This window comes from Oncorhynchus mykiss, chromosome 13 (assembly GCF_013265735.2).
Source record: "Oncorhynchus mykiss isolate Arlee chromosome 13, USDA_OmykA_1.1, whole genome shotgun sequence".
Lineage (NCBI taxonomy): Eukaryota > Metazoa > Chordata > Actinopteri > Salmoniformes > Salmonidae > Oncorhynchus > Oncorhynchus mykiss.
In genome coordinates, this window is record NC_048577.1 from 41,154,516 (window position 1) to 41,179,978 (window position 25,463).

At 45.2% G+C, this 25,463-nt stretch overlaps 1 protein-coding gene across 2 annotated transcripts in view; it reads right to left on the bottom strand.

The window, feature by feature from the left end:
• The window catches only part of LOC110485175 (noelin-2-like), a 117,395-nt gene that overhangs the window by 21,567 nt on the left and 70,365 nt on the right, over positions 1-25,463 (bottom strand). For both annotated transcript variants that reach the window (XM_036941102.1, XM_036941101.1), the window contains exon 2: positions 22,867-23,016. In XM_036941102.1, coding sequence (XP_036796997.1) covers positions 22,867-23,016 — 150 coding nt within the window. The remainder of the gene's footprint in view (positions 1-22,866; positions 23,017-25,463) is intronic.

Below are 25,463 nucleotides of genomic sequence, written 5' to 3' on the forward strand. Positions count from 1 at the left end.
GGTGTAGAGAGATGGTGTAGAGAGTGTAGAGTGTGTAGAGAGTGTAGAGAGATGGTGTAGAGAGTGTATGAGTGTGGAGAGATGCTGTAGAGAGTGTATGAGCGTGGAGAGATGCTGTAGAGAGTATATGAGTGTAGAGAGATGCTGTAGAGAGTGTATGAGTGTAGAGAGATGCTGTAGAGAGTGTATGAGTGTAGAGAGTGTCGGGAGATGGTGGAGAGAGTGTAGAGACTGTAGAGATATGGTGTAGAGAGTGTAGAGAGTGTAGAGAGTGTAGATAGATGGTGTAGAGAGTGTTTGGGTGTAGAGAGATGGTGTAGAGAGTGTAGAGTGTGTAGAGAGTGTAGAGAGATGGTGTAGAGAGTGTAGAGAGTGTCGAGAGATGGTGTATAGAGTATAGAGAGATGGTGTAGAGAGTGTATGAGTGTGGAGAGATGGTGTAGAGAGTGTAGAGAGATGGTGCAGAGTGTATGAGTGTGGAGAGATGGTGTAGAGAGTGTAGAGAGATGGTGTAAAGAGTGTATGAGTGTGGAGAGATGGTGTAGAGAGTGTATGAGTGTAGAGAGTATGAGTGTAGAGAGTGTAGAGAGATGGTGTAGAGAGATGGTGTAGAGAGTGTAGAGAGTGTCGAGAGATGGTGTATAGAGTATAGAGAGATGGTGTAGAGAGTGTATGAGTGTGGAGAGATGGTGTAGAGAGTGTAGAGAGTGTAGAGAGTGTGGAGAGTGTAGAGAGATGGTGTAGAGAGTGTAGAGAGTGTAGAGAGATGGTGTAGAGAGTGTAGAGAGATGGTGCAGAGTGTATGAGTGTGGAGAGATGGTGTAGAGAGTGTATAGAGTGTAGAGAGATGGTGTAAAGAGTGTATGAGTGTGGAGAGATGGTGTAGAGAGTGTAGAGAGTGTAGAGAGATGCTGTAGAGAGTGTATTAGTGTGGAGAGATGGTGTAGAGCGTATATGAGTGTAGAGAGATGCTGTAGAGAGTATATGAGTGTAGAGAGATGCTGTAGAGAGTGTATGAGTGTAGAGAGTGTGGGGAGATGGTGGAGAGAGTGTAGAGACTGTAGAGATATGGTGTAGAGAGTGTAGAGAGTGTGGAGAGTGTAGAGAGATGGTGTAGAGAGTGTAGAGAGTGTAGAGAGATGGTGCAGAGTGTATGAGTGTGGAGAGATGGTGTAGAGAGTGTATAGAGTGTAGAGAGATGGTGTAAAGAGTGTATGAGTGTGGAGAGATGGTGTAGAGAGTGTATGAGTGTGGAGAGATGCTGTAGAGAGTGTATGAGCGTGGAGAGATGGTGTAGAGAGTATATGAGTGTAGAGAGATGCTGTAGAGAGTGTATGAGTGTAGAGAGTGTCGGGAGACTGTAGAGATATGGTGTAGAGAGTGTAGATAGATGGTGTAGAGAGTGTTTGGGTGTAGAGAGATGGTGTAGAGAGTGTAGAGTGTGTAGAGAGTGTAGAGAGATGGTGTAGAGAGTGTATGAGTGTGGAGAGATGCTGTAGAGAGTGTATGAGCGTGGAGAGATGCTGTAGAGAGTATATGAGTGTAGAGAGATGCTGTAGAGAGTGTATGAGTGTAGAGAGATGCTGTAGAGAGTGTATGAGTGTAGAGAGTGTCGGGAGATGGTGGAGAGAGTGTAGAGACTGTAGAGATATGGTGTAGAGAGTGTAGAGAGTGTAGAGAGTGTAGATAGATGGTGTAGAGAGTGTTTGGGTGTAGAGAGATGGTGTAGAGAGTGTAGAGTGTGTAGAGAGTGTAGAGAGATGGTGTAGAGAGTGTAGAGAGTGTCGAGAGATGGTGTATAGAGTATAGAGAGATGGTGTAGAGAGTGTATGAGTGTGGAGAGATGGTGTAGAGAGTGTAGAGAGATGGTGCAGAGTGTATGAGTGTGGAGAGATGGTGTAGAGAGTGTAGAGAGATGGTGTAAAGAGTGTATGAGTGTGGAGAGATGGTGTAGAGAGTGTATGAGTGTAGAGAGTATGAGTGTAGAGAGTGTAGAGAGATGGTGTAGAGAGATGGTGTAGAGAGTGTAGAGAGTGTAGAGAGATGGTGTAGAGAGTGTAGAGAGTGTCGAGAGATGGTGTATAGAGTATAGAGAGATGGTGTAGAGAGTGTATGAGTGTGGAGAGATGGTGTAGAGAGTGTAGAGAGATGGTGCAGAGTGTATGAGTGTGGAGAGATGGTGTAGAGAGTGTAGAGAGATGGTGTAAAGAGTGTATGAGTGTGGAGAGATTGTGTAGAGCGTGTATGAGTGTGGAGAGATGGTGTAGAGAGTGTATGAGTGTAGAGAGTATGAGTGTAGAGAGTGTAGAGAGATGGTGTAGAGAGATGGTGTAGAGAGTGTAGAGAGTGTAGAGAGATGTGTAGAGAGTGTAGAGTGTGTAGAGAGATGGTGTAGAGATTGTAGAGAGTGTAGAGAGATGGTGTAGAGAGTGTAGAGAGTGTAGAGAGTGTAGAGAGATGGTGTAGAGAGTGTAGAGAGTGTGGAGAGATGGTGTAGAGAGTGTAGAGAGTGTAGAGAGATGGTGTAAAGAGTGTATGAGTGTGGAGAGATGGTGTAAAGAGTGTATGAGTGTGGAGAGATGGTGTAGAGAGTGTAGAGAGATGGTGCAGAGTGTATGAGTGTGGAGAGATGGTGTAGAGAGTGTAGAGAGATGGTGTAAAGAGTGTATGAGTGTGGAGAGATGGTGTAGAGAGTGTAGAGAGATGGTGTAGAGAGTGTATGGGTGTGGAGAGATGGTGTAGAGAGTGTAGAGAGTGTAGAGAGTGTGGAGAGTGTAGAGAGATGGTGTAGAGAGTGTAGAGAGTGTAGAGAGATGGTGTAGAGAGTGTAGAGAGATGGTGCAGAGTGTATGAGTGTGGAGAGATGGTGTAGAGAGTGTATAGAGTGTAGAGAGATGGTGTAAAGAGTGTATGAGTGTGGAGAGATGGTGTAGAGAGTGTAGAGCGTGTAGAGAGATGCTGTAGAGAGTGTATTAGTGTGGAGAGATGGTGTAGAGCGTATATGAGTGTAGAGAGATGCTGTAGAGAGTATATGAGTGTAGAGAGATGCTGTAGAGAGTGTATGAGTGTAGAGAGTGTGGGGAGATGGTGGAGAGAGTGTAGAGACATGGTGTAGAGAGTGTAGAGAGATGGTGTAGAGAGTGTATGGGTGTGGAGAGATGGTGTAGAGAGTATAGAGAGTGTAGAGAGTGTGGAGAGTGTAGAGAGTGTAGAGAGATGGTGTAGAGAGTGTAGAGAGTGTAGAGAGATGGTGTAGAGAGTGTAGAGAGTGTAGAGAGATGGTGCAGAGTGTATGAGTGTGGAGAGATGGTGTAGAGAGTGTATAGAGTGTAGAGAGATGGTGTAGAGAGTGTAGAGAGATGGTGTAGAGAGTGTAGAGTGTGTAGAGAGATGGTGTAGAGAGTGTAGAGAGATAGTGTAGAGAGTGTAGAGTGTGTAGAGAGATGGTGTAGAGAGTGTAGAGAGATAGTGTAGAGAGTGTAGAGAGTGTAGAGAGTGTAGAGAGATGGTGTAGAGAGTGTAGAGAGTGTGGAGAGATGGTGTAGAGAGTGTAGAGAGTGTAGAGAGATGGTGTAAAGAGTGTATGAGTGTGGAGAGATGGTGTAAAGGGTGTATGAGTGTGGAGAGATGGTGTAGAGAGTGTAGAGAGTGTAGAGAGTGTAGAGAGATGGTGCAGAGTGTATGAGTGTGGAGAGATGGTGTAGAGAGTGTAGAGAGATGGTGTAAAGAGTGTATGAGTGTGGAGAGATGGTGTAGAGAGTGTAGAGAGATGGTGTAGAGAGTGTATGGGTGTGGAGAGATGGTGTAGAGAGTGTAGAGAGTGTAGAGAGTGTGGAGAGTGTAGAGAGATGGTGTAGAGAGTGTAGAGAGTGTAGAGAGATGGTGTAGAGAGTGTAGAGAGATGGTGCAGAGTGTATGAGTGTGGAGAGATGGTGTAGAGAGTGTAGAGAGATGGTGTAAAGAGTGTATGAGTGTGGAGAGATGGTGTAGAGAGTGTAGAGAGATGGTGTAGAGAGTGTATGGGTGTGGAGAGATGGTGTAGAGAGTGTAGAGAGTGTAGAGAGTGTGGAGAGTGTAGAGAGATGGTGTAGAGAGTGTAGAGAGTGTAGAGAGATGGTGTAGAGAGTGTAGAGAGATGGTGCAGAGTGTATGAGTGTGGAGAGATGGTGTAGAGAGTGTATAGAGTGTAGAGAGATGGTGTAAAGAGTGTATGAGTGTGGAGAGATGGTGTAGAGAGTGTAGAGCGTGTAGAGAGATGCTGTAGAGAGTGTATTAGTGTGGAGAGATGGTGTAGAGCGTATATGAGTGTAGAGAGATGCTGTAGAGAGTATATGAGTGTAGAGAGATGCTGTAGAGAGTGTATGAGTGTAGAGTGTGGGGAGATGCTGGAGAGAGTGTAGAGACATGGTGTAGAGAGTGTAGAGAGATGGTGTAGAGAGTGTATGGGTGTGGAGAGATGGTGTAGAGAGTGTAGAGAGTGTAGAGAGTGTGGAGAGAGTGTAGAGAGTGTCGAGAGATGGTGTATAGAGTATAGAGAGATGGTGTAGAGAGTGTATGAGTGTGGAGAGATGGTGTAGAGAGTGTAGAGAGATGGTGCAGAGTGTATGAGTGTGGAGAGATGGTGTAGAGAGTGTAGCGAGATGGTGTAAAGAGATGGTGTAGAGAGTGTAGAGAGTGTAGAGAGATGGTGTAGAGAGTGTAGAGAGTGTCGAGAGATGGTGTATAGAGTATAGAGAGATGGTGTAGAGAGTGTATGAGTGTGGAGAGATGGTGTAGAGAGTGTAGAGAGATGGTGTAAAGAGTGTATGAGTGTGGAGAGATTGTGTAGAGCGTGTATGAGTGTGGAGAGATGGTGTAGAGAGTGTATGAGTGTAGAGAGTATGAGTGTAGAGAGTGTAGAGAGATGGTGTAGAGCAGGGGTGTCAAAGTCAAATGGACGGAGGGCCAAATAAAAAAAATCAGCTACAAGACGAGGGCCGGACTGTTCGAATGTTCATTGAAAATTTTTTAAATGACGCATAATTAGGTCTAGTGAACCTAATTGAACCTACTGAAAACCTAACAAATATATTACAATATGATCAGATAAATAAAGCAATATTTTCTTATGGCTCTGTCAGTAATCTTTAATTTTCAACAGACACAAAAGACAAATTTCCTTTATATAAATATCCCCATAACATGAACATTAAATGAAAGAAACCGGTATTCAAGGCACCATCAGTAGACTATATTTTCTATTTTAGCAAAAGTGGGCTAAATTTACTTCAAAGAAAAAACAATAATAGCAATTTTCTATCATCCACTCAACTGAAATATTTTTAAAATATAATTGGATTGAAATACAAAAAAATAAAGTGCAAAAATCTATTAATCAAAAACAACACTTTGTTTAAGGAGAAGTAACATGCAGTGAAAACAAATATTAAATTTTAACTTTTAAACTTGAACTGAGTAAAAACTCTAAATATGTGATTGCACAGTAATGTTCACTTGTTTGAGGTTGAGGGTGATACTTGGTGGTGTCCCATCTTTTCCACAAGTTCATCAATGTTCGGGGTAAGGCTCTGAGCTGAAGAAATCCTCAGAATTGAGTGGAGGTGTTCAGCAGTAAGTCGACTTCTGTGTGATGTTTTGTTCAGGTTCATCAAAGAAAACAGTTGTTCACACAGGTATGTGCTGCCAAACATAGACAACGTTTGAGCAGCCTGGATGCGCAGCTGGGGCATTGTGCCGGGGAGGAAACGGGCAAACTCCGCAGCACCCACTGCCGCATATTTTGCCCTCAGTGCATCATTGCATTGGAGGTCAATCAACTCCATTTGGAGGTTTGGTGGTGAGCTTTCCACGTCAACAGCAAATGGGTTACCGAGCAGTTCCAACCTGCTTTTTTGTGCTTCAAAGTCAGCAAATCGGCGTCGAAAGTCAGCGGCAAGCATACCTATTTTATCAGCCAACTGTGTGCTCGGGAACGCACTGGTAGAGAGCTTCTCTTTCATGGTCTGGCAGCTGGGAAAGTGGCTCAAATTTTCTTTCCGCATCTGCGTCTCCCACAGAGTCAGTTTGGTTTTAAATGCCTTCACTGTACTGTACATATCAGAGATGACACGATCCCGACCCTGCAGCTGCAAGTTTATTGCATTCAGATGACTCGTAATGTCACACAGAAAAGCCATTTCACACAGAAACATTTCGTCTCGGAGTTGTGTTGTGTCTTTCCCTTTGCTGTCCAAGAACAGACAAATCTCCTCACGAAGCTCGAAACATCTTTGAAGCACCTTTCCCTGGCTTAGCCATCGCACCTCTGTGTGATAAGGCAAATCACCATGCTCCGTTTCTAACTCCGTCAGAAATGCCTTGAACTGGCGGTGATTCAAACCTTTGGCTCTGATAAAGTTAACTGTGCGCGTGATGATGCTCATTACATGCTCCATTTTCAAGGCTTTACCGCACAACGCTTCCTGGTGTATGATACAATGATAAGCTGTCAGCTCACCTGTCGCGTTTTCCTCTTGCATCTTTTCCCGTATCTTCGCCACCAGTCCGCTCCTGTGTCCACACATCGCAGGTGCTCCGTCGGTTGTCAAACCCACGAGTTTTTCCCAAGGCAGCTCCATCTCATTTACACATCTTGACACCTCTTCATACAAATCATGCCCCGTAGTTGTGCCATGCATAGGACGTAAAGCCAAAAACTCCTCTGTCACGCTTAGGTTGGAGTCCACTCCGCGGATGAAAATTGACAACTGGGCAATGTCAGAAATGTCGGTGCTCTCATCCACAGCCAAGGAATATGCAATAAAATCTTTTCCCTTTTTCACAAGCTGCTCTTTTAGATTGATGGACAACTGGTCTACTCTCTCGGCAATGGTGTTTCTGCTCAGACTCACATTTAAAAAGAGTTGCCTTTTTTCTGGGCAAACTTCGTCACAAACTTTAATCATGCAGTTTTTGATGAAATCCCCCTCCGTAAATGGCCGGGCTGATTTAGCGATCTCTTCTGCCAAAATAAAACTGGCCTTGACAGCAGCCTGGCCTTGTGATTTGGCTTTTTTGAACAGAGCCTGTCGAGATTTGAGGCCTCGTTTTAATTCCTCTGCCTTTTGTAGCCTTTGTTCCATGTCCATATTCTTGTTTTTGTCCGCGTGTTTCGTTTCATAATGTCGTCTCAGATTATACTCTTTCAGTACCGCCACACTTTCTCCACACAGAAGACACACAGGTTTTCCAGCTACCTTCGTGAACATATACTCCGACTCCCACCTTGTTTGAAACCCCCGGTTCTCAGTATCCACCTTCCGTTTTGCCATTTTTGATGGGTATCTGAAAGTTAATTTTACTGTGATGCTGACGACTGCTGTGCCAATAAATATTGAAATGAAGCAGCCTACTGCTCGGTGCGTCACCTTTGCATTGTGGGAAATGTAGTATTGGTGCGTGTAAAAGATCTGCGGGCTGCCGGCTTGCTGCGGGCCGGTTCTAATAATAAATCAAGATCATCCCAGGGGCCGTAAAAAACCTTCTTGCGGGCCGGATGTGGCCCGCGGGCCTTGACTCTGACATATGTGGTGTAGAGAGATGGTGTAGAGAGTGTAGAGAGTGTAGAGAGATGGTGTAGAGAGTGTAGAGTGTGTAGAGAGATGGTGTAGAGAGTGTAGAGAGTGTAGAGAGATGGTGTAGAGAGTGTAGAGAGTGTAGAGAGATGGTGTAGAGAGTGTAGAGAGTGTGGAGAGATGGTGTAGAGAGTGTAGAGAGATGGTGTAAAGAGTGTATGAGTGTGGAGAGATGGTGTAAAGAGTGTATGAGTGTGGAGAGATGGTGTAGAGAGTGTAGAGAGTGTAGAGAGTGTAGAGAGATGGTGCAGAGTGTATGAGTGTGGAGAGATGGTGTAGAGAGTGTAGAGAGATGGTGTAAAGAGTGTATGAGTGTGGAGAGATGGTGTAGAGAGTGTAGAGAGATGGTGTAGAGAGTGTATGGGTGTGGAGAGATGGTGTAGAGAGTGTAGAGAGTGTAGAGAGTGTGGAGAGTGTAGAGAGATGGTGTAGAGAGTGTAGAGAGTGTAGAGAGATGGTGTAGAGAGTGTAGAGAGATGGTGCAGAGTGTATGAGTGTGGAGAGATGGTGTAGAGAGTGTATAGAGTGTAGAGAGATGGTGTAAAGAGTGTATGAGTGTGGAGAGATGGTGTAGAGAGTGTAGAGCGTGTAGAGAGATGCTGTAGAGAGTGTATTAGTGTGGAGAGATGGTGTAGAGCGTATATGAGTGTAGAGAGATGCTGTAGAGAGTATATGAGTGTAGAGAGATGCTGTAGAGAGTGTATGAGTGTAGAGTGTGGGGAGATGGTGGAGAGAGTGTAGAGACATGGTGTAGAGAGTGTAGAGAGATGGTGTAGAGAGTGTATGGGTGTGGAGAGATGGTGTAGAGAGTGTAGAGAGTGTAGAGAGTGTGGAGAGAGTGTAGAGAGTGTCGAGAGATGGTGTATAGAGTATAGAGAGATGGTGTAGAGAGTGTATGAGTGTGGAGAGATGGTGTAGAGAGTGTAGAGAGATGGTGCAGAGTGTATGAGTGTGGAGAGATGGTGTAGAGAGTGTAGAGAGATGGTGTAAAGAGATGGTGTAGAGAGTGTAGAGAGTGTAGAGAGATGGTGTAGAGAGTGTCGAGAGATGGTGTATAGAGTATAGAGAGATGGTGTAGAGAGTGTATGAGTGTGGAGAGATGGTGTAGAGAGTGTAGAGAGATGGTGCAGAGTGTATGAGTGTGGAGAGATGGTGTAGAGAGTGTAGAGAGATGGTGTAAAGAGTGTATGAGTGTGGAGAGATTGTGTAGAGCGTGTATGAGTGTGGAGAGATGGTGTAGAGAGTGTATGAGTGTAGAGAGTATGAGTGTAGAGAGTGTAGAGAGATGGTGTAGAGAGATGGTGTAGAGAGTGTAGAGAGTGTAGAGTGTGTAGAGAGATGGTGTAGAGAGTGTAGAGAGTGTAGAGAGATGGTGTAGAGAGTGTAGAGAGTGTAGAGAGATGGTGTAGAGAGTGTAGAGAGTGTGGAGAGATGGTGTAGAGAGTGTAGAGAGTGTAGAGAGATGGTGTAAAGAGTGTATGAGTGTGGAGAGATGGTGTAAAGAGTGTATGAGTGTGGAGAGATGGTGTAGAGAGTGTAGAGAGTGTAGAGAGTGTAGAGAGATGGTGCAGAGTGTATGAGTGTGGAGAGATGGTGTAGAGAGTGTAGAGAGATGGTGTAAAGAGTGTATGAGTGTGGAGAGATGGTGTAGAGAGTGTAGAGAGATGGTGTAGAGAGTGTATGGGTGTGGAGAGATGGTGTAGAGAGTGTAGAGAGTGTAGAGAGTGTGGAGAGTGTAGAGAGATGGTGTAGAGAGTGTAGAGAGTGTAGAGAGATGGTGTAGAGAGTGTAGAGAGATGGTGCAGAGTGTATGAGTGTGGAGAGATGGTGTAGAGAGTGTATAGAGTGTAGAGAGATGGTGTAAAGAGTGTATGAGTGTGGAGAGATGGTGTAGAGAGTGTAGAGCGTGTAGAGAGATGCTGTAGAGAGTGTATTAGTGTGGAGAGATGGTGTAGAGCGTATATGAGTGTAGAGAGATGCTGTAGAGAGTATATGAGTGTAGAGAGATGCTGTAGAGAGTGTATGAGTGTAGAGTGTGGGGAGATGGTGGAGAGAGTGTAGAGACATGGTGTAGAGAGTGTAGAGAGATGGTGTAGAGAGTGTATGGGTGTGGAGAGATGGTGTAGAGAGTGTAGAGAGTGTAGAGAGTGTGGAGAGAGTGTAGAGAGTGTCGAGAGATGGTGTATAGAGTATAGAGAGATGGTGTAGAGCAGGGGTGTCAAAGTCAAATGGACGGAGGGCCAAATAAAAAAATCAGCTACAAGACGAGGGCCGGACTGTTCGAATGTTCATTGAAAAATTTTTAAATGACGCATAATTAGGTCTAGTGAACCTAATTGAACCTACTGAAAACCTAACAAATATATTACAATATGATCAGATAAATAAAGCAATATTTTCTTATGGCTCTGTCAGTAATCTTTAATTTTCAACAGACACAAAAGACAAATTTCCTTTATATAAATATCCCCATAACATGAACATTAAATGAAAGAAACCGGTATTCAAGGCACCATCAGTAGACTATATTTTCTATTTTAGCAAAAGTGGGCTAAATTTACTTCAAAGAAAAAACAATAATAGCAATTTTCTATCATCCACTCAACTGAAATATTTTTAAAATATAATTGGATTGAAATACAAAAAAATAAAGTGCAAAAATCTATTAATCAAAAACAACACTTTGTTTAAGGAGAAGTAACATGCAGTGAAAACAAATATTAAATTTTAACTTTTAAACTTGAACTGAGTAAAAACTCTAAATATGTGATTGCACAGTAATGTTCACTTGTTTGAGGTTGAGGGTGATACTTGGTGGTGTCCCATCTTTTCCACAAGTTCATCAATGTTCGGGGTAAGGCTCTGAGCTGAAGAAATCCTCAGAATTGAGTGGAGGTGTTCAGCAGTAAGTCGACTTCTGTGTGATGTTTTGTTCAGGTTCATCAAAGAAAACAGTTGTTCACACAGGTATGTGCTGCCAAACATAGACAACGTTTGAGCAGCCTGGATGCGCAGCTGGGGCATTGTGCCGGGGAGGAAACGGGCGAACTCCGCAGCACCCACTGCCGCATATTTTGCCCTCAGTGCATCATTGCATTGGAGGTCAATCAACTCCATTTGGAGGTTTGGTGGTGAGCTTTCCACGTCAACAGCAAATGGGTTACCGAGCAGTTCCAACCTGCTTTTTTGTGCTTCAAAGTCAGCAAATCGGCGTCGAAAGTCAGCGGCAAGCATACCTATTTTATCAGCCAACTGTGTGCTCGGGAACGCACTGGTAGAGAGCTTCTCTTTCATGGTCTGGCAGCTGGGAAAGTGGCTCAAATTTTCTTTCCGCATCTGCGTCTCCCACAGAGTCAGTTTGGTTTTAAATGCCTTCACTGTACTGTACATATCAGAGATGACACGATCCCGACCCTGCAGCTGCAAGTTTATTGCATTCAGATGACTCGTAATGTCACACAGAAAAGCCATTTCACACAGAAACATTTCGTCTCGGAGTTGTGTTGTGTCTTTCCCTTTGCTGTCCAAGAACAGACAAATCTCCTCACGAAGCTCGAAACATCTTTGAAGCACCTTTCCCTGGCTTAGCCATCGCACCTCTGTGTGATAAGGCAAATCACCATGCTCCGTTTCTAACTCCGTCAGAAATGCCTTGAACTGGCGGTGATTCAAACCTTTGGCTCTGATAAAGTTAACTGTGCGCGTGATGATGCTCATTACATGCTCCATTTTCAAGGCTTTACCGCACAACGCTTCCTGGTGTATGATACAATGATAAGCTGTCAGCTCACCTGTCGCGTTTTCCTCTTGCATCTTTTCCCGTATCTTCGCCACCAGTCCGCTCCTGTGTCCACACATCGCAGGTGCTCCGTCGGTTGTCAAACCCACGAGTTTTTCCCAAGGCAGCTCCATCTCATTTACACATCTTGACACCTCTTCATACAAATCATGCCCCGTAGTTGTGCCATGCATAGGACGTAAAGCCAAAAACTCCTCTGTCACGCTTAGGTTGGAGTCCACTCCGCGGATGAAAATTGACAACTGGGCAATGTCAGAAATGTCGGTGCTCTCATCCACAGCCAAGGAATATGCAATAAAATCTTTTCCCTTTTTCACAAGCTGCTCTTTTAGATTGATGGACAACTGGTCTACTCTCTCGGCAATGGTGTTTCTGCTCAGACTCACATTTAAAAAGAGTTGCCTTTTTTCTGGGCAAACTTCGTCACAAACTTTAATCATGCAGTTTTTGATGAAATCCCCCTCCGTAAATGGCCGGGCTGATTTAGCGATCTCTTCTGCCAAAATAAAACTGGCCTTTTGTAGCCTTTGTTCCATGTCCATATTCTTGTTTTTGTCCGCGTGTTTCGTTTCATAATGTCGTCTCAGATTATACTCTTTCAGTACCGCCACACTTTCTCCACACAGAAGACACACAGGTTTTCCAGCTACCTTCGTGAACATATACTCCGACTCCCACCTTGTTTGAAACCCCCGGTTCTCAGTATCCACCTTCCGTTTTGCCATTTTTGATGGGTATCTGAAAGTTAATTTTACTGTGATGCTGACGACTGCTGTGCCAATAAATATTGAAATGAAGCAGCCTACTGCTCGGTGCGTCACCTTTGCATTGTGGGAAATGTAGTATTGGTGCGTGTAAAAGATCTGCGGGCTGCCGGCTTGCTGCGGGCCGGTTCTAATAATAAATCAAGATCATCCCAGGGGCCGTAAAAAACCTTCTTGCGGGCCGGATGTGGCCCGCGGGCCTTGACTCTGACATATGTGGTGTAGAGAGTGTATGAGTGTGGAGAGATGGTGTAGAGAGTGTAGAGAGATGGTGCAGAGTGTATGAGTGTGGAGAGATGGTGTAGAGAGTGTAGAGAGATGGTGTAAAGAGATGGTGTAGAGAGTGTAGAGAGTGTAGAGAGATGGTGTAGAGAGTGTAGAGAGTGTCGAGAGATGGTGTATAGAGTATAGAGAGATGGTGTAGAGAGTGTATGAGTGTGGAGAGATGGTGTAGAGAGTGTAGAGAGATGGTGCAGAGTGTATGAGTGTGGAGAGATGGTGTAGAGAGTGTAGAGAGATGGTGTAAAGAGTGTATGAGTGTGGAGAGATTGTGTAGAGCGTGTATGAGTGTGGAGAGATGGTGTAGAGAGTGTATGAGTGTAGAGAGTATGAGTGTAGAGAGTGTAGAGAGATGGTGTAGAGAGTGTAGAGAGTGTAGAGAGATGGTGTAGAGAGTGTAGAGTGTGTAGAGAGATGGTGTAGAGAGTGTAGAGAGTGTAGAGAGATGGTGTAGAGAGTGTAGAGAGTGTAGAGAGTGTAGAGAGATGGTGTAGAGAGTGTAGAGAGTGTGGAGAGATGGTGTAGAGAGTGTAGAGAGTGTAGAGAGATGGTGTAAAGAGTGTATGAGTGTGGAGAGATGGTGTAAAGAGTGTATGAGTGTGGAGAGATGGTGTAGAGAGTGTAGAGAGTGTAGAGAGTGTAGAGAGATGGTGCAGAGTGTATGAGTGTGGAGAGATGGTGTAGAGAGTGTAGAGAGATGGTGTAGAGAGTGTATGGGTGTGGAGAGATGGTGTAGAGAGTGTAGAGAGTGTGGAGAGTGTAGAGAGATGGTGTAGAGAGTGTAGAGAGATGGTGTAGAGAGTGTAGAGAGATGGTGCAGAGTGTATGAGTGTGGAGAGATGGTGTAGAGAGTGTATAGAGTGTAGAGAGATGGTGTAAAGAGTGTATGAGTGTGGAGAGATGGTGTAGAGAGTGTAGAGCGTGTAGAGAGATGCTGTAGAGAGTGTATTAGTGTGGAGAGATGGTGTAGAGCGTATATGAGTGTAGAGAGATGCTGTAGAGAGTATATGAGTGTAGAGAGATGCTGTAGAGAGTGTATGAGTGTAGAGAGTGTGGGGAGATGGTGGAGAGAGTGTAGAGACATGGTGTAGAGAGTGTAGAGAGATGGTGTAGAGAGTGTATGGGTGTGGAGAGATGGTGTAGAGAGTATAGAGAGTGTAGAGAGTGTGGAGAGTGTAGAGAGTGTAGAGAGATGGTGTAGAGAGTGTAGAGAGTGTAGAGAGATGGTGTAGAGAGTGTAGAGAGTGTAGAGAGATGGTGCAGAGTGTATGAGTGTGGAGAGATGGTGTAGAGAGTGTATAGAGTGTAGAGAGATGGTGTAGAGAGTGTAGAGAGATGGTGTAGAGAGTGTAGAGTGTGTAGAGAGATGGTGTAGAGAGTGTAGAGAGATAGTGTAGAGAGTGTAGAGAGTGTAGAGAGATGGTGTAGAGAGTGTAGAGAGTGTGGAGAGATGGTGTAGAGAGTGTAGAGAGTGTAGAGAGATGGTGTAAAGAGTGTATGAGTGTGGAGAGATGGTGTAAAGAGTGTATGAGTGTGGAGAGATGGTGTAGAGAGTGTAGAGAGTGTAGAGAGATGGTGCAGAGTGTATGAGTGTGGAGAGATGGTGTAGAGAGTGTAGAGAGATGGTGTAAAGAGTGTATGAGTGTGGAGAGATGGTGTAGAGAGTGTAGAGAGATGGTGTAGAGAGTGTATGGGTGTGGAGAGATGGTGTAGAGAGTGTAGAGAGTGTAGAGAGTGTGGAGAGTGTAGAGAGATGGTGTAGAGAGTGTAGAGAGATGGTGTAGAGAGTGTAGAGAGATGGTGCAGAGTGTATGAGTGTGGAGAGATGGTGTAGAGAGTGTATAGAGATGGTGTAAAGAGTGTATGAGTGTGGAGAGATGGTGTAGAGAGTGTAGAGAGATGGTGTAGAGAGTGTATGGGTGTGGAGAGATGGTGTAGAGAGTGTAGAGAGATGGTGTAAAGAGTGTATGAGTGTGGAGAGATGGTGTAGAGAGTGTAGAGAGATGGTGTAGAGAGTGTATGGGTGTGGAGAGATGGTGTAGAGAGTGTAGAGAGTGTAGAGAGTGTGGAGAGTGTAGAGAGATGGTGTAGAGAGTGTAGAGAGTGTAGAGAGATGGTGTAGAGAGTGTAGAGAGATGGTGCAGAGTGTATGAGTGTGGAGAGATGGTGTAGAGAGTGTATAGAGTGTAGAGAGATGGTGTAAAGAGTGTATGAGTGTGGAGAGATGGTGTAGAGAGTGTAGAGCGTGTAGAGAGATGCTGTAGAGAGTGTATTAGTGTGGAGAGATGGTGTAGAGCGTATATGAGTGTAGAGAGATGCTGTAGAGAGTATATGAGTGTAGAGAGATGCTGTAGAGAGTGTATGAGTGTAGAGAGTGTGGGGAGATGGTGGAGAGAGTGTAGAGACATGGTGTAGAGAGTGTAGAGAGATGGTGTAGAGAGTGTATGGGTGTGGAGAGATGGTGTAGAGAGTATAGAGAGTGTAGAGAGTGTGGAGAGTGTAGAGAGTGTAGAGAGATGGTGTAGAGAGTGTAGAGAGTGTAGAGAGATGGTGTAGAGAGTGTAGAGAGTGTAGAGAGATGGTGCAGAGTGTATGAGTGTGGAGAGATGGTGTAGAGAGTGTATAGAGTGTAGAGAGATGGTGTAGAGAGTGTAGAGAGATGGTGTAGAGAGTGTAGAGTGTGTAGAGAGATGGTGTAGAGAGTGTAGAGAGATAGTGTAGAGAGTGTAGAGTGTGTAGAGAGTGTAGAGAGTGTAGAGAGATGGTGTAGAGAGTGTAGAGAGTGTGGAGAGATGGTGTAGAGAGTGTAGAGAGTGTAGAGAGATGGTGTAAAGAGTGTATGAGTGTGGAGAGATGGTGTAAAGAGTGTATGAGTGTGGAGAGATGGTGTAGAGAGTGTAGAGAGTGTAGAGAGATGGTGCAGAGTGTATGAGTGTGGAGAGATGGTGTAGAGAGTGTAGAGAGATGGTGTAGAGAGTGTATGGGTGTGGAGAGATGGTGTAGAGAGTGTAGAGAGTGTAGAGAGTGTGGAGAGTGTAGAGAGATGGTGTAGAGAGTGAAGAGAGTGTAGAGAGATGGTGTAGAGAGTGTAGAGAGATGGTGCAGAGTGTATGAGTGTGGAGAGATGGTGTAGAGAGTGTAGAGAGATGGTGTAAAGAGTGTATGAGTGTGGAGAGATGGTGTAGAGAGTGTAGAGAGATGGTGTAGAGAGTGTATGGGTGTGGAGAGATGGTGTAGAGAGTGTAGAGAGATGGTGTAAAGAGTGTATGAGTGTGGAGAGATGGTGTAGAGAGTGTAGAGAGATGGTGTAGAGAGTGTATGGGTGTGGAGAGATGGTGTAGAGAGTGTAGAGAGTGTAGAGAGTGTGGAGAGTGTAGAGAGATGGTGTAGAGAGTGTAGAGAGTGTAGAGAGATGGTGTAGAGAGTGTAGAGAGATGGTGCAGAGTGTATGAGTGTGGAGAGATGGTGTAGAGAGTGTATAGAGTGTAGAGAGATGGTGTAAAGAGTGTATGAGTGTGGAGAGATGGTGTAGAGAGTGTAGAGCGTGTAGAGAGATGCTGTAGAGAGTGTATTAGTGTGGAGAGATGGTGTAGAGCGTATATGAGTGTAGAGAGATGCTGTAGAGAGTATATGAGTGTAGAGAGATGCTGTAGAGAGTGTATGAGTGTAGAGTGTGGGGAGATGGTGGAGAGAGTGTAGAGACATGGTGTAGAGAGTGTAGAGAGATGGTGTAGAGAGTGTATGGGTGTGGAGAGATGGTGTAGAGAGTGTAGAGAGTGTAGAGAGTGTGGAGAGTGTAGAGAGTGTAGAGAGATGGTGTAGAGAGTGTAGAGAGATGGTGTAGAGAGTGTAGAGAGTGTAGAGAGATGGTGCAGAGTGTATGAGTGTGGAGAGATGGTGTAGAGAGTGTATAGAGTGTAGAGAGATGGTGTAAAGAGTGTATGAGTGTGGAGAGATGGTGTAGAGAGTGTATGAGTGTGGAGAGATGCTGTAGAGAGTGTATGAGCGTGGAGAGATGGTGTAGAGAGTATATGAGTGTAGAGAGATGCTGTAGAGAGTGTATGAGTGTAGAGAGTGTCGGGAGACTGTAGAGATATGGTGTAGAGAGTGTAGATAGATGGTGTAGAGAGTGTTTGGGTGTAGAGAGATGGTGTAGAGAGTGTAAAGAGATGGTGCAGAGTGTATGAGTGTGGAGAGATGGTGTAGAGAGTGTATAGAGTGTAGAGAGATGGTGTAAAGAGTGTATGAGTGTGGAGAGATGGTGTAGAGAGTGTAGAGCGTGTAGAGAGATGCTGTAGAGAGTGTATTAGTGTGGAGAGATGGTGTAGAGCGTATATGAGTGTAGAGAGATGCTGTAGAGAGTATATGAGTGTAGAGAGATGCTGTAGAGAGTGTATGAGTGTAGAGAGTGTGGGGAGATGTTGGAGAGAGTGTAGAGACATGGTGTAGAGAGTGTAGAGAGATGGTGTAGAGAGTGTAGAGAGATGGTGCAGAGTGTATGAGTGTGGAGAGATGGTGTAGAGAGTGTATAGAGTGTAGAGAGATGGTGTAAAGAGTGTATGAGTGTGGAGAGATGGTGTAGAGAGTGTAGAGCGTGTAGAGAGATGCTGTAGAGAGTGTATTAGTGTGGAGAGATGGTGTAGAGCGTATATGAGTGTAGAGAGATGCTGTAGAGAGTATATGAGTGTAGAGAGATGCTGTAGAGAGTGTATGAGTGTAGAGAGTGTGGGGAGATGGTGGAGAGAGTGTAGAGACATGGTGTAGAGAGTGTAGAGAGATGGTGTAGAGAGTGTATGGGTGTGGAGAGATGGTGTAGAGAGTATAGAGAGTGTAGAGAGTGTGGAGAGTGTAGAGAGTGTAGAGAGATGGTGTAGAGAGTGTAGAGAGTGTAGAGAGATGGTGTAGAGAGTGTAGAGAGTGTAGAGAGATGGTGCAGAGTGTATGAGTGTGGAGAGATGGTGTAGAGAGTGTATAGAGTGTAGAGAGATGGTGTAGAGAGTGTAGAGAGATGGTGTAGAGAGTGTAGAGTGTGTAGAGAGATGGTGTAGAGAGTGTAGAGAGATAGTGTAGAGAGTGTAGAGTGTGTAGAGAGTGTAGAGAGTGTAGAGAGATGGTGTAGAGAGTGTAGAGAGTGTGGAGAGATGGTGTAGAGAGTGTAGAGAGTGTAGAGAGATGGTGTAAAGAGTGTATGAGTGTGGAGAGATGGTGTAAAGAGTGTATGAGTGTGGAGAGATGGTGTAGAGAGTGTAGAGAGTGTAGAGAGATGGTGCAGAGTGTATGAGTGTGGAGAGATGGTGTAGAGAGTGTAGAGAGATGGTGTAAAGAGTGTATGAGTGTGGAGAGATGGTGTAGAGAGTGTAGAGAGATGGTGTAGAGAGTGTATGGGTGTGGAGAGATGGTGTAGAGAGTGTAGAGAGTGTAGAGAGTGTGGAGAGTGTAGAGAGATGGTGTAGAGAGTGTAGAGAGTGTAGAGAGATGGTGTAGAGAGTGTAGAGAGATGGTGCAGAGTGTATGAGTGTGGAGAGATGGTGTAGAGAGTGTAGAGAGATGGTGTAAAGAGTGTATGAGTGTGGAGAGATGGTGTAGAGAGTGTAGAGAGATGGTGTAGAGAGTGTATGGGTGTGGAGAGATGGTGTAGAGAGTGTAGAGAGATGGTGTAAAGAGTGTATGAGTGTGGAGAGATGGTGTAGAGAGTGTAGAGAGATGGTGTAGAGAGTGTATGGGTGTGGAGAGATGGTGTAGAGAGTGTAGAGAGTGTAGAGAGTGTGGAGAGTGTAGAGAGATGGTGTAGAGAGTGTAGAGAGTGTAGAGAGATGGTGTAGAGAGTGTAGAGAGATGGTGCAGAGTGTATGAGTGTGGAGAGATGGTGTAGAGAGTGTATAGAGTGTAGAGAGATGGTGTAAAGAGTGTATGAGTGTGGAGAGATGGTGTAGAGAGTGTAGAGCGTGTAGAGAGATGCTGTAGAGAGTGTATTAGTGTGGAGAGATGGTGTAGAGCGTATATGAGTGTAGAGAGATGCTGTAGAGAGTATATGAGTGTAGAGAGATGCTGTAGAGAGTGTATGAGTGTAGAGTGTGGGGAGATGGTGGAGAGAGTGTAGAGACATGGTGTAGAGAGTGTAGAGAGATGGTGTAGAGAGTGTATGGGTGTGGAGAGATGGTGTAGAGAGTGTAGAGAGTGTAGAGAGTGTGGAGAGTGTAGAGAGTGTAGAGAGATGGTGTAGAGAGTGTAGAGAGATGGTGTAGAGAGTGTAGAGAGTGTAGAGAGATGGTGCAGAGTGTATGAGTGTGGAGAGATGGTGTAGAGAGTGTATAGAGTGTAGAGAGATGGTGTAAAGAGTGTATGAGTGTGGAGAGATGGTGTAGAGAGTGTATGAGTGTGGAGAGATGCTGTAGAGAGTGTATGAGCGTGGAGAGATGGTGTAGAGAGTATATGAGTGTAGAGAGATGCTGTAGAGAGTGTATGAGTGTAGAGAGTGTCGGGAGACTGTAGAGATATGGTGTAGAGAGTGTAGATAGATGGTGTAGAGAGTGTTTGGGTGTAGAGAGATGGTGTAGAGAGTGTAGAGTGTGTAGAGAGTGTAGAGAGATGGTGTAGAGAGTGTATGAGTGTGGAGAGATGCTGTAGAGAGTGTATGAGCGTGGAGAGATGCTGTAGAGAGTATATGAGTGTAGAGAGATGCTGTAGAGAGTGTATGAGTGTAGAGAGATGCTGTAGAGAGTGTATGAGTGTAGAGAGTGTCGGGAAATGGTGGAGAGAGTGTAGAGACTGTAGAGATATGGTGTAGAGAGTGTAGAGAGTGTAGATAGATGGTGTAGAGAGTGTTTGGGTGTAGAGAGATGGTGTAGAGAGTGTAGAGTGTGTAGAGAGTGTAGAGAGATGGTGTAGAGAGTGTAGAGAGTGTCGAGAGATGGTGTATAGAGTATAGAGAGATGGTGTAGAGAGTGTAGAGAGTGTATGTGTGTGGAGAGATGGTGTAGAGAGTGTAGAGAGATGGTGCAGAGTGTATGAGTGTGGAGAGATGGTGTAGAGAGTGTAAAGAGATGGTGTAAAGAGTGTATGAGTGTGGAGAGATGGTGTAGAGCGTGTATGAGTGTGGAGAGATGGTGTAGAGAGTGTATGAGTGTAGAGAGTGTATGAGTGTAGAGAGTGTAGAGAGATGGTGTAGAGAGATGGTGTAGAGAGTGTAGAGAGATGGTGTAGAGAGTGTAGAGTGTGTAGAGAGATGGTGTAGAGAGTGTAGAGAGATAGTGTAGAGTGTAGAGAGATGGTGTAGAGAGTGTAGAGAGTGTAGAGAGTGTGGAGAGATGGTGTAGAGAGTGTAGAGAGTGTAGAGAGATGGTGTAAAGAGTGTATGAGTGTGGAGAGATGGTGTAGAGAGTGTATGAGTGTGTAGAGATGGTGTAGAGAGTGTATGAGTGTGGAGAGATGGTGTAGAGAGTGTATGAGTGTGGAGAGATGGTGTAGAGAGTGTATGAGTGTGGAGAGATGCTGTAGAGAGTGTAGAGAGTGTGGAGAGTGTAGAGAGTGTGGAGAGATGGTGTAGAGAGTGTAGAGAGTGTAGAGAGATGGTGTAGAGAGTGTAGAGAGATGGTGCAGAGTGTATGAGTGTGGAGAGATGGTGTAGAGAGTGTATAGAGTGTAGAGAGATGGTGTAGAGAGTGTAGAGAGATGGTGTAGAGAGTGTATGGGTGTGGAGAGATGGTGTGGAGAGTGTAGAGAGATGGTGTAGAGAGTGTAGAGAGTGTAGAGAGATGGTGTAGAGAGTGTAGAGAGTGTAGAGATGGTGCAGAGTGTATGAGTGTGGAGAGATGGTGTAGAGAGAGTATAGACTGTAGAGAGATGGTGTAAAGGGTGTATGAGTGTGGAGAGATGGTGTAGAGAGTGTAGAGAGTGTAGAGAGATGGTGTAAAGAGTGTATGAGTGTGGAGAGATGGTGTAGAGAGTGTATGAGTGTGGAGAGATGCTGTAGAGAGTATTAGTGTGGAGAGATGGTGTAGAGAGTATATGAGTGTAGAGAGATGCTGTAGAGAGTATATGAGTGTAGAGAGATGCTGTAGAGAGTGTATGAGTGTAGAGAGTGTGGGGAGATGGTGGAGAGAGTGTAGAGACTGTAGAGATATGGTGTAGAGAGTGTAGAGAGATGGTGTAGAGAGTGTATGGGTGTGGAGAGATGGTGTAGAGAGTGTGGAGAGTGTAGAGAGTGTAGAGAGATGGTGTAGAGAGTGTAGAGAGATGGTGTAGAGAGTGTAGAGAGTGTAGAGAGATGGTGCAGAGTGTATGAGTGTGGAGAGATGGTGTAGAGAGTGTATAGAGTGTAGAGAGATGGTGTAAAGAGTGTATGAGTGTGGAGAGATGGTGTAGAGAGTGTAGAGATTGTAGAGAGATGGTGTAGAGAGTGTAGAGAGATGGTGTAGAGAGTGTAGAGAGTGTAGAGAGATGGTGTAGAGAGTGTAGAGAGTGTAGAGAGATGGTGTAAAGAGTGTATGAGTGTGGAGAGATGGTGTAGAGAGTGTATGAGTGTGGAGAGATGCTGTAGAGAGTGTATTAGTGTGGAGAGATGGTGTAGAGAGTATATGAGTGTAGAGAGATGCTGTAGAGAGTATATGAGTGTAGAGAGATGCTGTAGAGAGTGTATGAGTGTAGAGAGTGTGGGGAGATGGTGGAGAGAGTGTAGAGACTGTAGAGATATGGTGTAGAGAGTGTAGAGAGTGTAGAGAGTGTAGAGAGTGTAGATAGATGGTGTAGAGAGTGTTTGGGTGTAGAGAGATGGTGTAGAGAGTGTAGAGTGTGTAGAGAGTGTAGAGAGATGGTGTAGAGAGTGTAGAGAGTGTCGAGAGATGGTGTAGAGAGTGTATAGAGTATAGAGAGATGGTGTAGAGAGTGTAGAGAGATGGTGTAGAGAATGTATGAGTGTGGAGAGATGGTGTAGAGAGTGCAGAGAGATGGTGTAAAGAGTGTATGAGTGTGGAGAGATGGTGTAGAGCGTGTATGAGTGTAGAGAGTGTAGAGAGATGGTGTAGTGAGTGTATGAGTGTGGAGAGCTGGTGTAGAGAGTGTATGTGTGTGGAGAGATGGTGTAGAGAGTGTAGCGAGATGGTGTAGAGAGTGGAGAGAGTGTAGAGAGATGGTGTAGAGAGTGTAGAGAGTGTAGAGAGATGGTGTAGAGAGTGTGGAGATTGTAGAGAGATGGTGTAGAGAGTGTAGAGAGATGGTGTAGAGAGTGTAGAGAGTGTAGAGAGATGGTGTAGAGAGTGTAGAGAGTGTAGAGAGATGGTGTAAAGAGTGTATGAGTGTGGAGAGATGCTGTAGAGAGTGTATGAGTGTGGAGAGATGCTGTAGAGAGTGTATTAGTGTGGAGAGATGGTGTAGAGAGTATATGAGTGTAGAGAGATGCTGTAGAGAGTATATGAGTGTAGAGAGATGCTGTAGAGAGTGTATGAGTGTAGAGAGTGTGGGGAGATGGTGGAGAGAGTGTAGAGACTGTAGAGATATGGTGTAGAGAGTGTAGAGAGTGTTTGGGTGTAGAGAGATGGTGTAGAGAGTGTAGAGTGTGTAGAGAGTGTAGAGAGATGGTGTAGAGAGTGTAGAGAGTGTTGAGAGATGGTGTAGAGAGTGCAGAGAGATGGTGTAAAGAGTGTATGAGTGTGGAGAGATGGTGTAGAGCGTGTATGAGTGTAGAGAGTGTATGAGTGTAGAGAGTGTAGAGAGATGGTGTAGTGAGTGTATGAGTGTGGAGAGCTGGTGTAGAGAGTGTATGTGTGTGGAGAGATGGTGTAGAGAGTGTAGCGAGATGGTGTAGAGAGTGGAGAGAGTGTAGAGAGATGGTGTAGAGAGTGTAGAGAGTGTAGAGAGATGGTGTAGAGAGTGTAGAGAGTGTAGAGAGATGGTGTAGAGAGTGTGGAGAGATGGTGTGTTTGACTGCTTATTTAAACTGACATTGTGTGTGAACAGTTCGAGTGCAGCTGCAGCAGTCGGCTGGCTGCTCCATTTACTGATCTGGTTCATATTCTTTTTCCTCACTGCTTTTTCTTGACTTTGTTTTTCAGCCTAATGGATCCAATTGGAACAACACTACAAGGCAAAGGCTCAATGAATCCAATCTTCATGGGTACCTTTGTCTCTCTCATGCTACTGCAATCGTCTTGACTAACAAACTAAGTATTATGACACACACTGTTTGCATGCATGACTGATCAAACCTCAGCGGGATAGAGTGAGTGTGACTGTCATAGTGGGACTGTCATAGTGACTGTCATAATGTGACTGTTCATCTCTAAGAGTCTAATTGGTTTACAACAGAAAGAGCCATGGTGTGGATTCGTTTCTATGCCTGCGTCGTGTGTGTGCGTGCGTGTGTGATTGTACCAGACGTGGGTAACAAAATGTGTGAGTTGTTGACGGCTGTTACCTTCTCCATGAGCTGGCGGAGCTGCCGACTGCGTGGGTCTCGGTTACACATGTTCTGGGCCGGGGCCACCACTGTACAGATACACTTCCCATCTGCATCCTGAGCTGAACTGTAGATCTGCCAGCCCTCCTCTGGGCTAGGATAGAGAGCCTGCACGGAGACACAGAGAGAGAGGGGTGAGTTAGTGATAGAAAGAGAGAGGGGGAGAGAGAGAGCGGGAGAGAGAGAGAGGGGGAGAGGGGGAGAGAGGGAGGGGTAGAGAGAGGGGGTCGGATGAAAGCGACATAGAAAGAGGAGATTGAGTCGGGGAGAGAGGGAGGGGTAGGGAGGGAGAATGGAATCGAGACAGATGCCGTAAAGAAAGGTAAGAAGGAGAAAGAGACGAGAGGATGTAGAGAAAGAACAAGATAATGGGGGGGAAGAGAGAGCGGGGCTTACAAAGTAGAGAAAGGGAGGTAGGGATCAAAGGGCTGGTGAGAGGAGAGGATCTAATAAGTTTGGACACAGAGAGGAAATGGAACTGTATTGGGATCGATAGCGCTGCTCTTTACCAGAGCACCATTGAGGGGCTGAGAGGATGGATGTCTCTCTTAATAATCCAATCAGGAGAAGTAGTGTACACACACACACACACACACACATTGACATACTGTACAGAAACACACACACACACACGCCTGTAAAAGACACGTACACACATGCAAACATGGCTTTAGTACAACACACACACATATGGACAAAAACCCCTCACACAGAATACAAAGTCAATTGTAATGAGAGAGAGAAGAGCAATGCAATTAAGGACACAAGCCCATCGAAAGTGGAGAGAAAGACGATCAGATTAGAATGGCTTGGGGGACAGACAAGAGGACTATGTGTTTAGAGTATAAAGTAGCAGCCACCCTGGGAGCCAATGTTCTCTCTCTCCCTTTCTCTCTCTCTCTCTCTCTCTCTCTCTTTCTCTCTCTGTGAATTTTAATGCATGCTACCAAAGCTCACATCTAATGCACGTGGTAAACGTTAAACAAGATTCAGTACATTAACTCTAAATGATGACAGAAACATGATGGCAAACAGCAACAAGCAACATGACTTCTGATAAGTATTGTTACACATTCATTTTTCAAGGTGCTTTGGGTGTCAATGTTATTCAAACAGGCAGTCATGTCTTTATGTCACAGTGGCCTGTCTAGCCGGTTACTGTGAGCAATATTCCTGTCTGTGCTCTTTATCATTCCACCTTTACATTGTCAAGTTGCACAGAGTTTCCTCCAACTCAATCTCTCTATTCTCTAGTCTGAGGCTAATCTCTCTCGCTCTCCGTCTCTCTCGCTCTCTCCCTACCTCTCTCCGTCTCTCTCCCCCTCCCTCTCTCCTTTCCCGTTCCCTTCTCTCTGTCGGCTGCCTAAATGAGAATTAGGGTGGAGCATGTGTGTGTCTGATCAGTCTGAGACACAGAGAGGAGAAGAGAGGGTTCTGGGGCATGACAGAGCGTGGCAGGTCTTAACTGGCTCCTCAATCTCAGACACATTTACTGGTTCAATCTCAGAACCATTAATCTGATTCTCTTCTTCATGCATGATCCTGTTTTATCTTCAAACACACAACTTACACTAGAAAAACACACTACTTACACTACATGAACAAAAGTATGTGGACACCTGCTCGCTGAACATCTCGTTCCAAAATCATGGGCATTAATATGGAGTTGGTCCCCTGTTTGCTGCAATAATATCCTCCACACTTCTGGGAAGGCTTTCCACTAGATGTTGTAACATTGCTGCGGGAACTTGCTTCCATTCAGCCACAAAAGCAGTAGTGAGGTCGAGCACGGATGTTGGGCAATTTGGCCTGGTTCGCAGTCGCTGTTTCAGTTCCTCCCAAAGGTGTTTGATGGGGTTGAGGTCAAGGCTCTGTGCAGGGAAGTCAAGTTCTTCCACACTGATCTTAACAAATCATTTCTTTATGGAGCTCGCTTTGAGCACAGCGGAATTGTCATGCTGAAACAGGAAAGAGCCTTCCCAAACTGTTGCCACAAAGTTGGAAGCACAGAATCGTCTAGATTATCATTTCCATTCACTGGAACTTAGGGGCCTAGGCCGAACCATGAAAAACAGCCACAGACCATTAAACCTCCTCCACCAAACTTTACAGTTGGCACTATGTATTAGGGCAGGTAGCGTTCTCCTGGCATTTGCCAAACCCAGATTAGTCCGACGGACTGCCAGATGGTGAAGTGTGATTCATCACTCCAGAGAACGTGTTTACACTGCTCCAGACTACAATGGCGGCAAACTTTAAACCACTTCAGCCGACGCTTGGTATTGCACATGGTGATCTTGGGCTTGTGTCCGGCTGCTTGGCCATGGAAATTTCATGAAGCTCCCGAATGTACAGTTATTGTGCTGATGTTGCTTCCAGAGGCAGTTTGGAACTCAGTAGTGAGTGTTGAAACTGAGGACAGACGATTTTTACTCACTTCAGCACTCGGCAGTCCAGTTCTGTGAGCTTGTGTGGCCTGCCACTTCGCAGCTGAGCCGTTGTTGCTCCTAGACTTTTCAACTTCACAATAGCAGCACTTGACCGGGGCAGCGCTA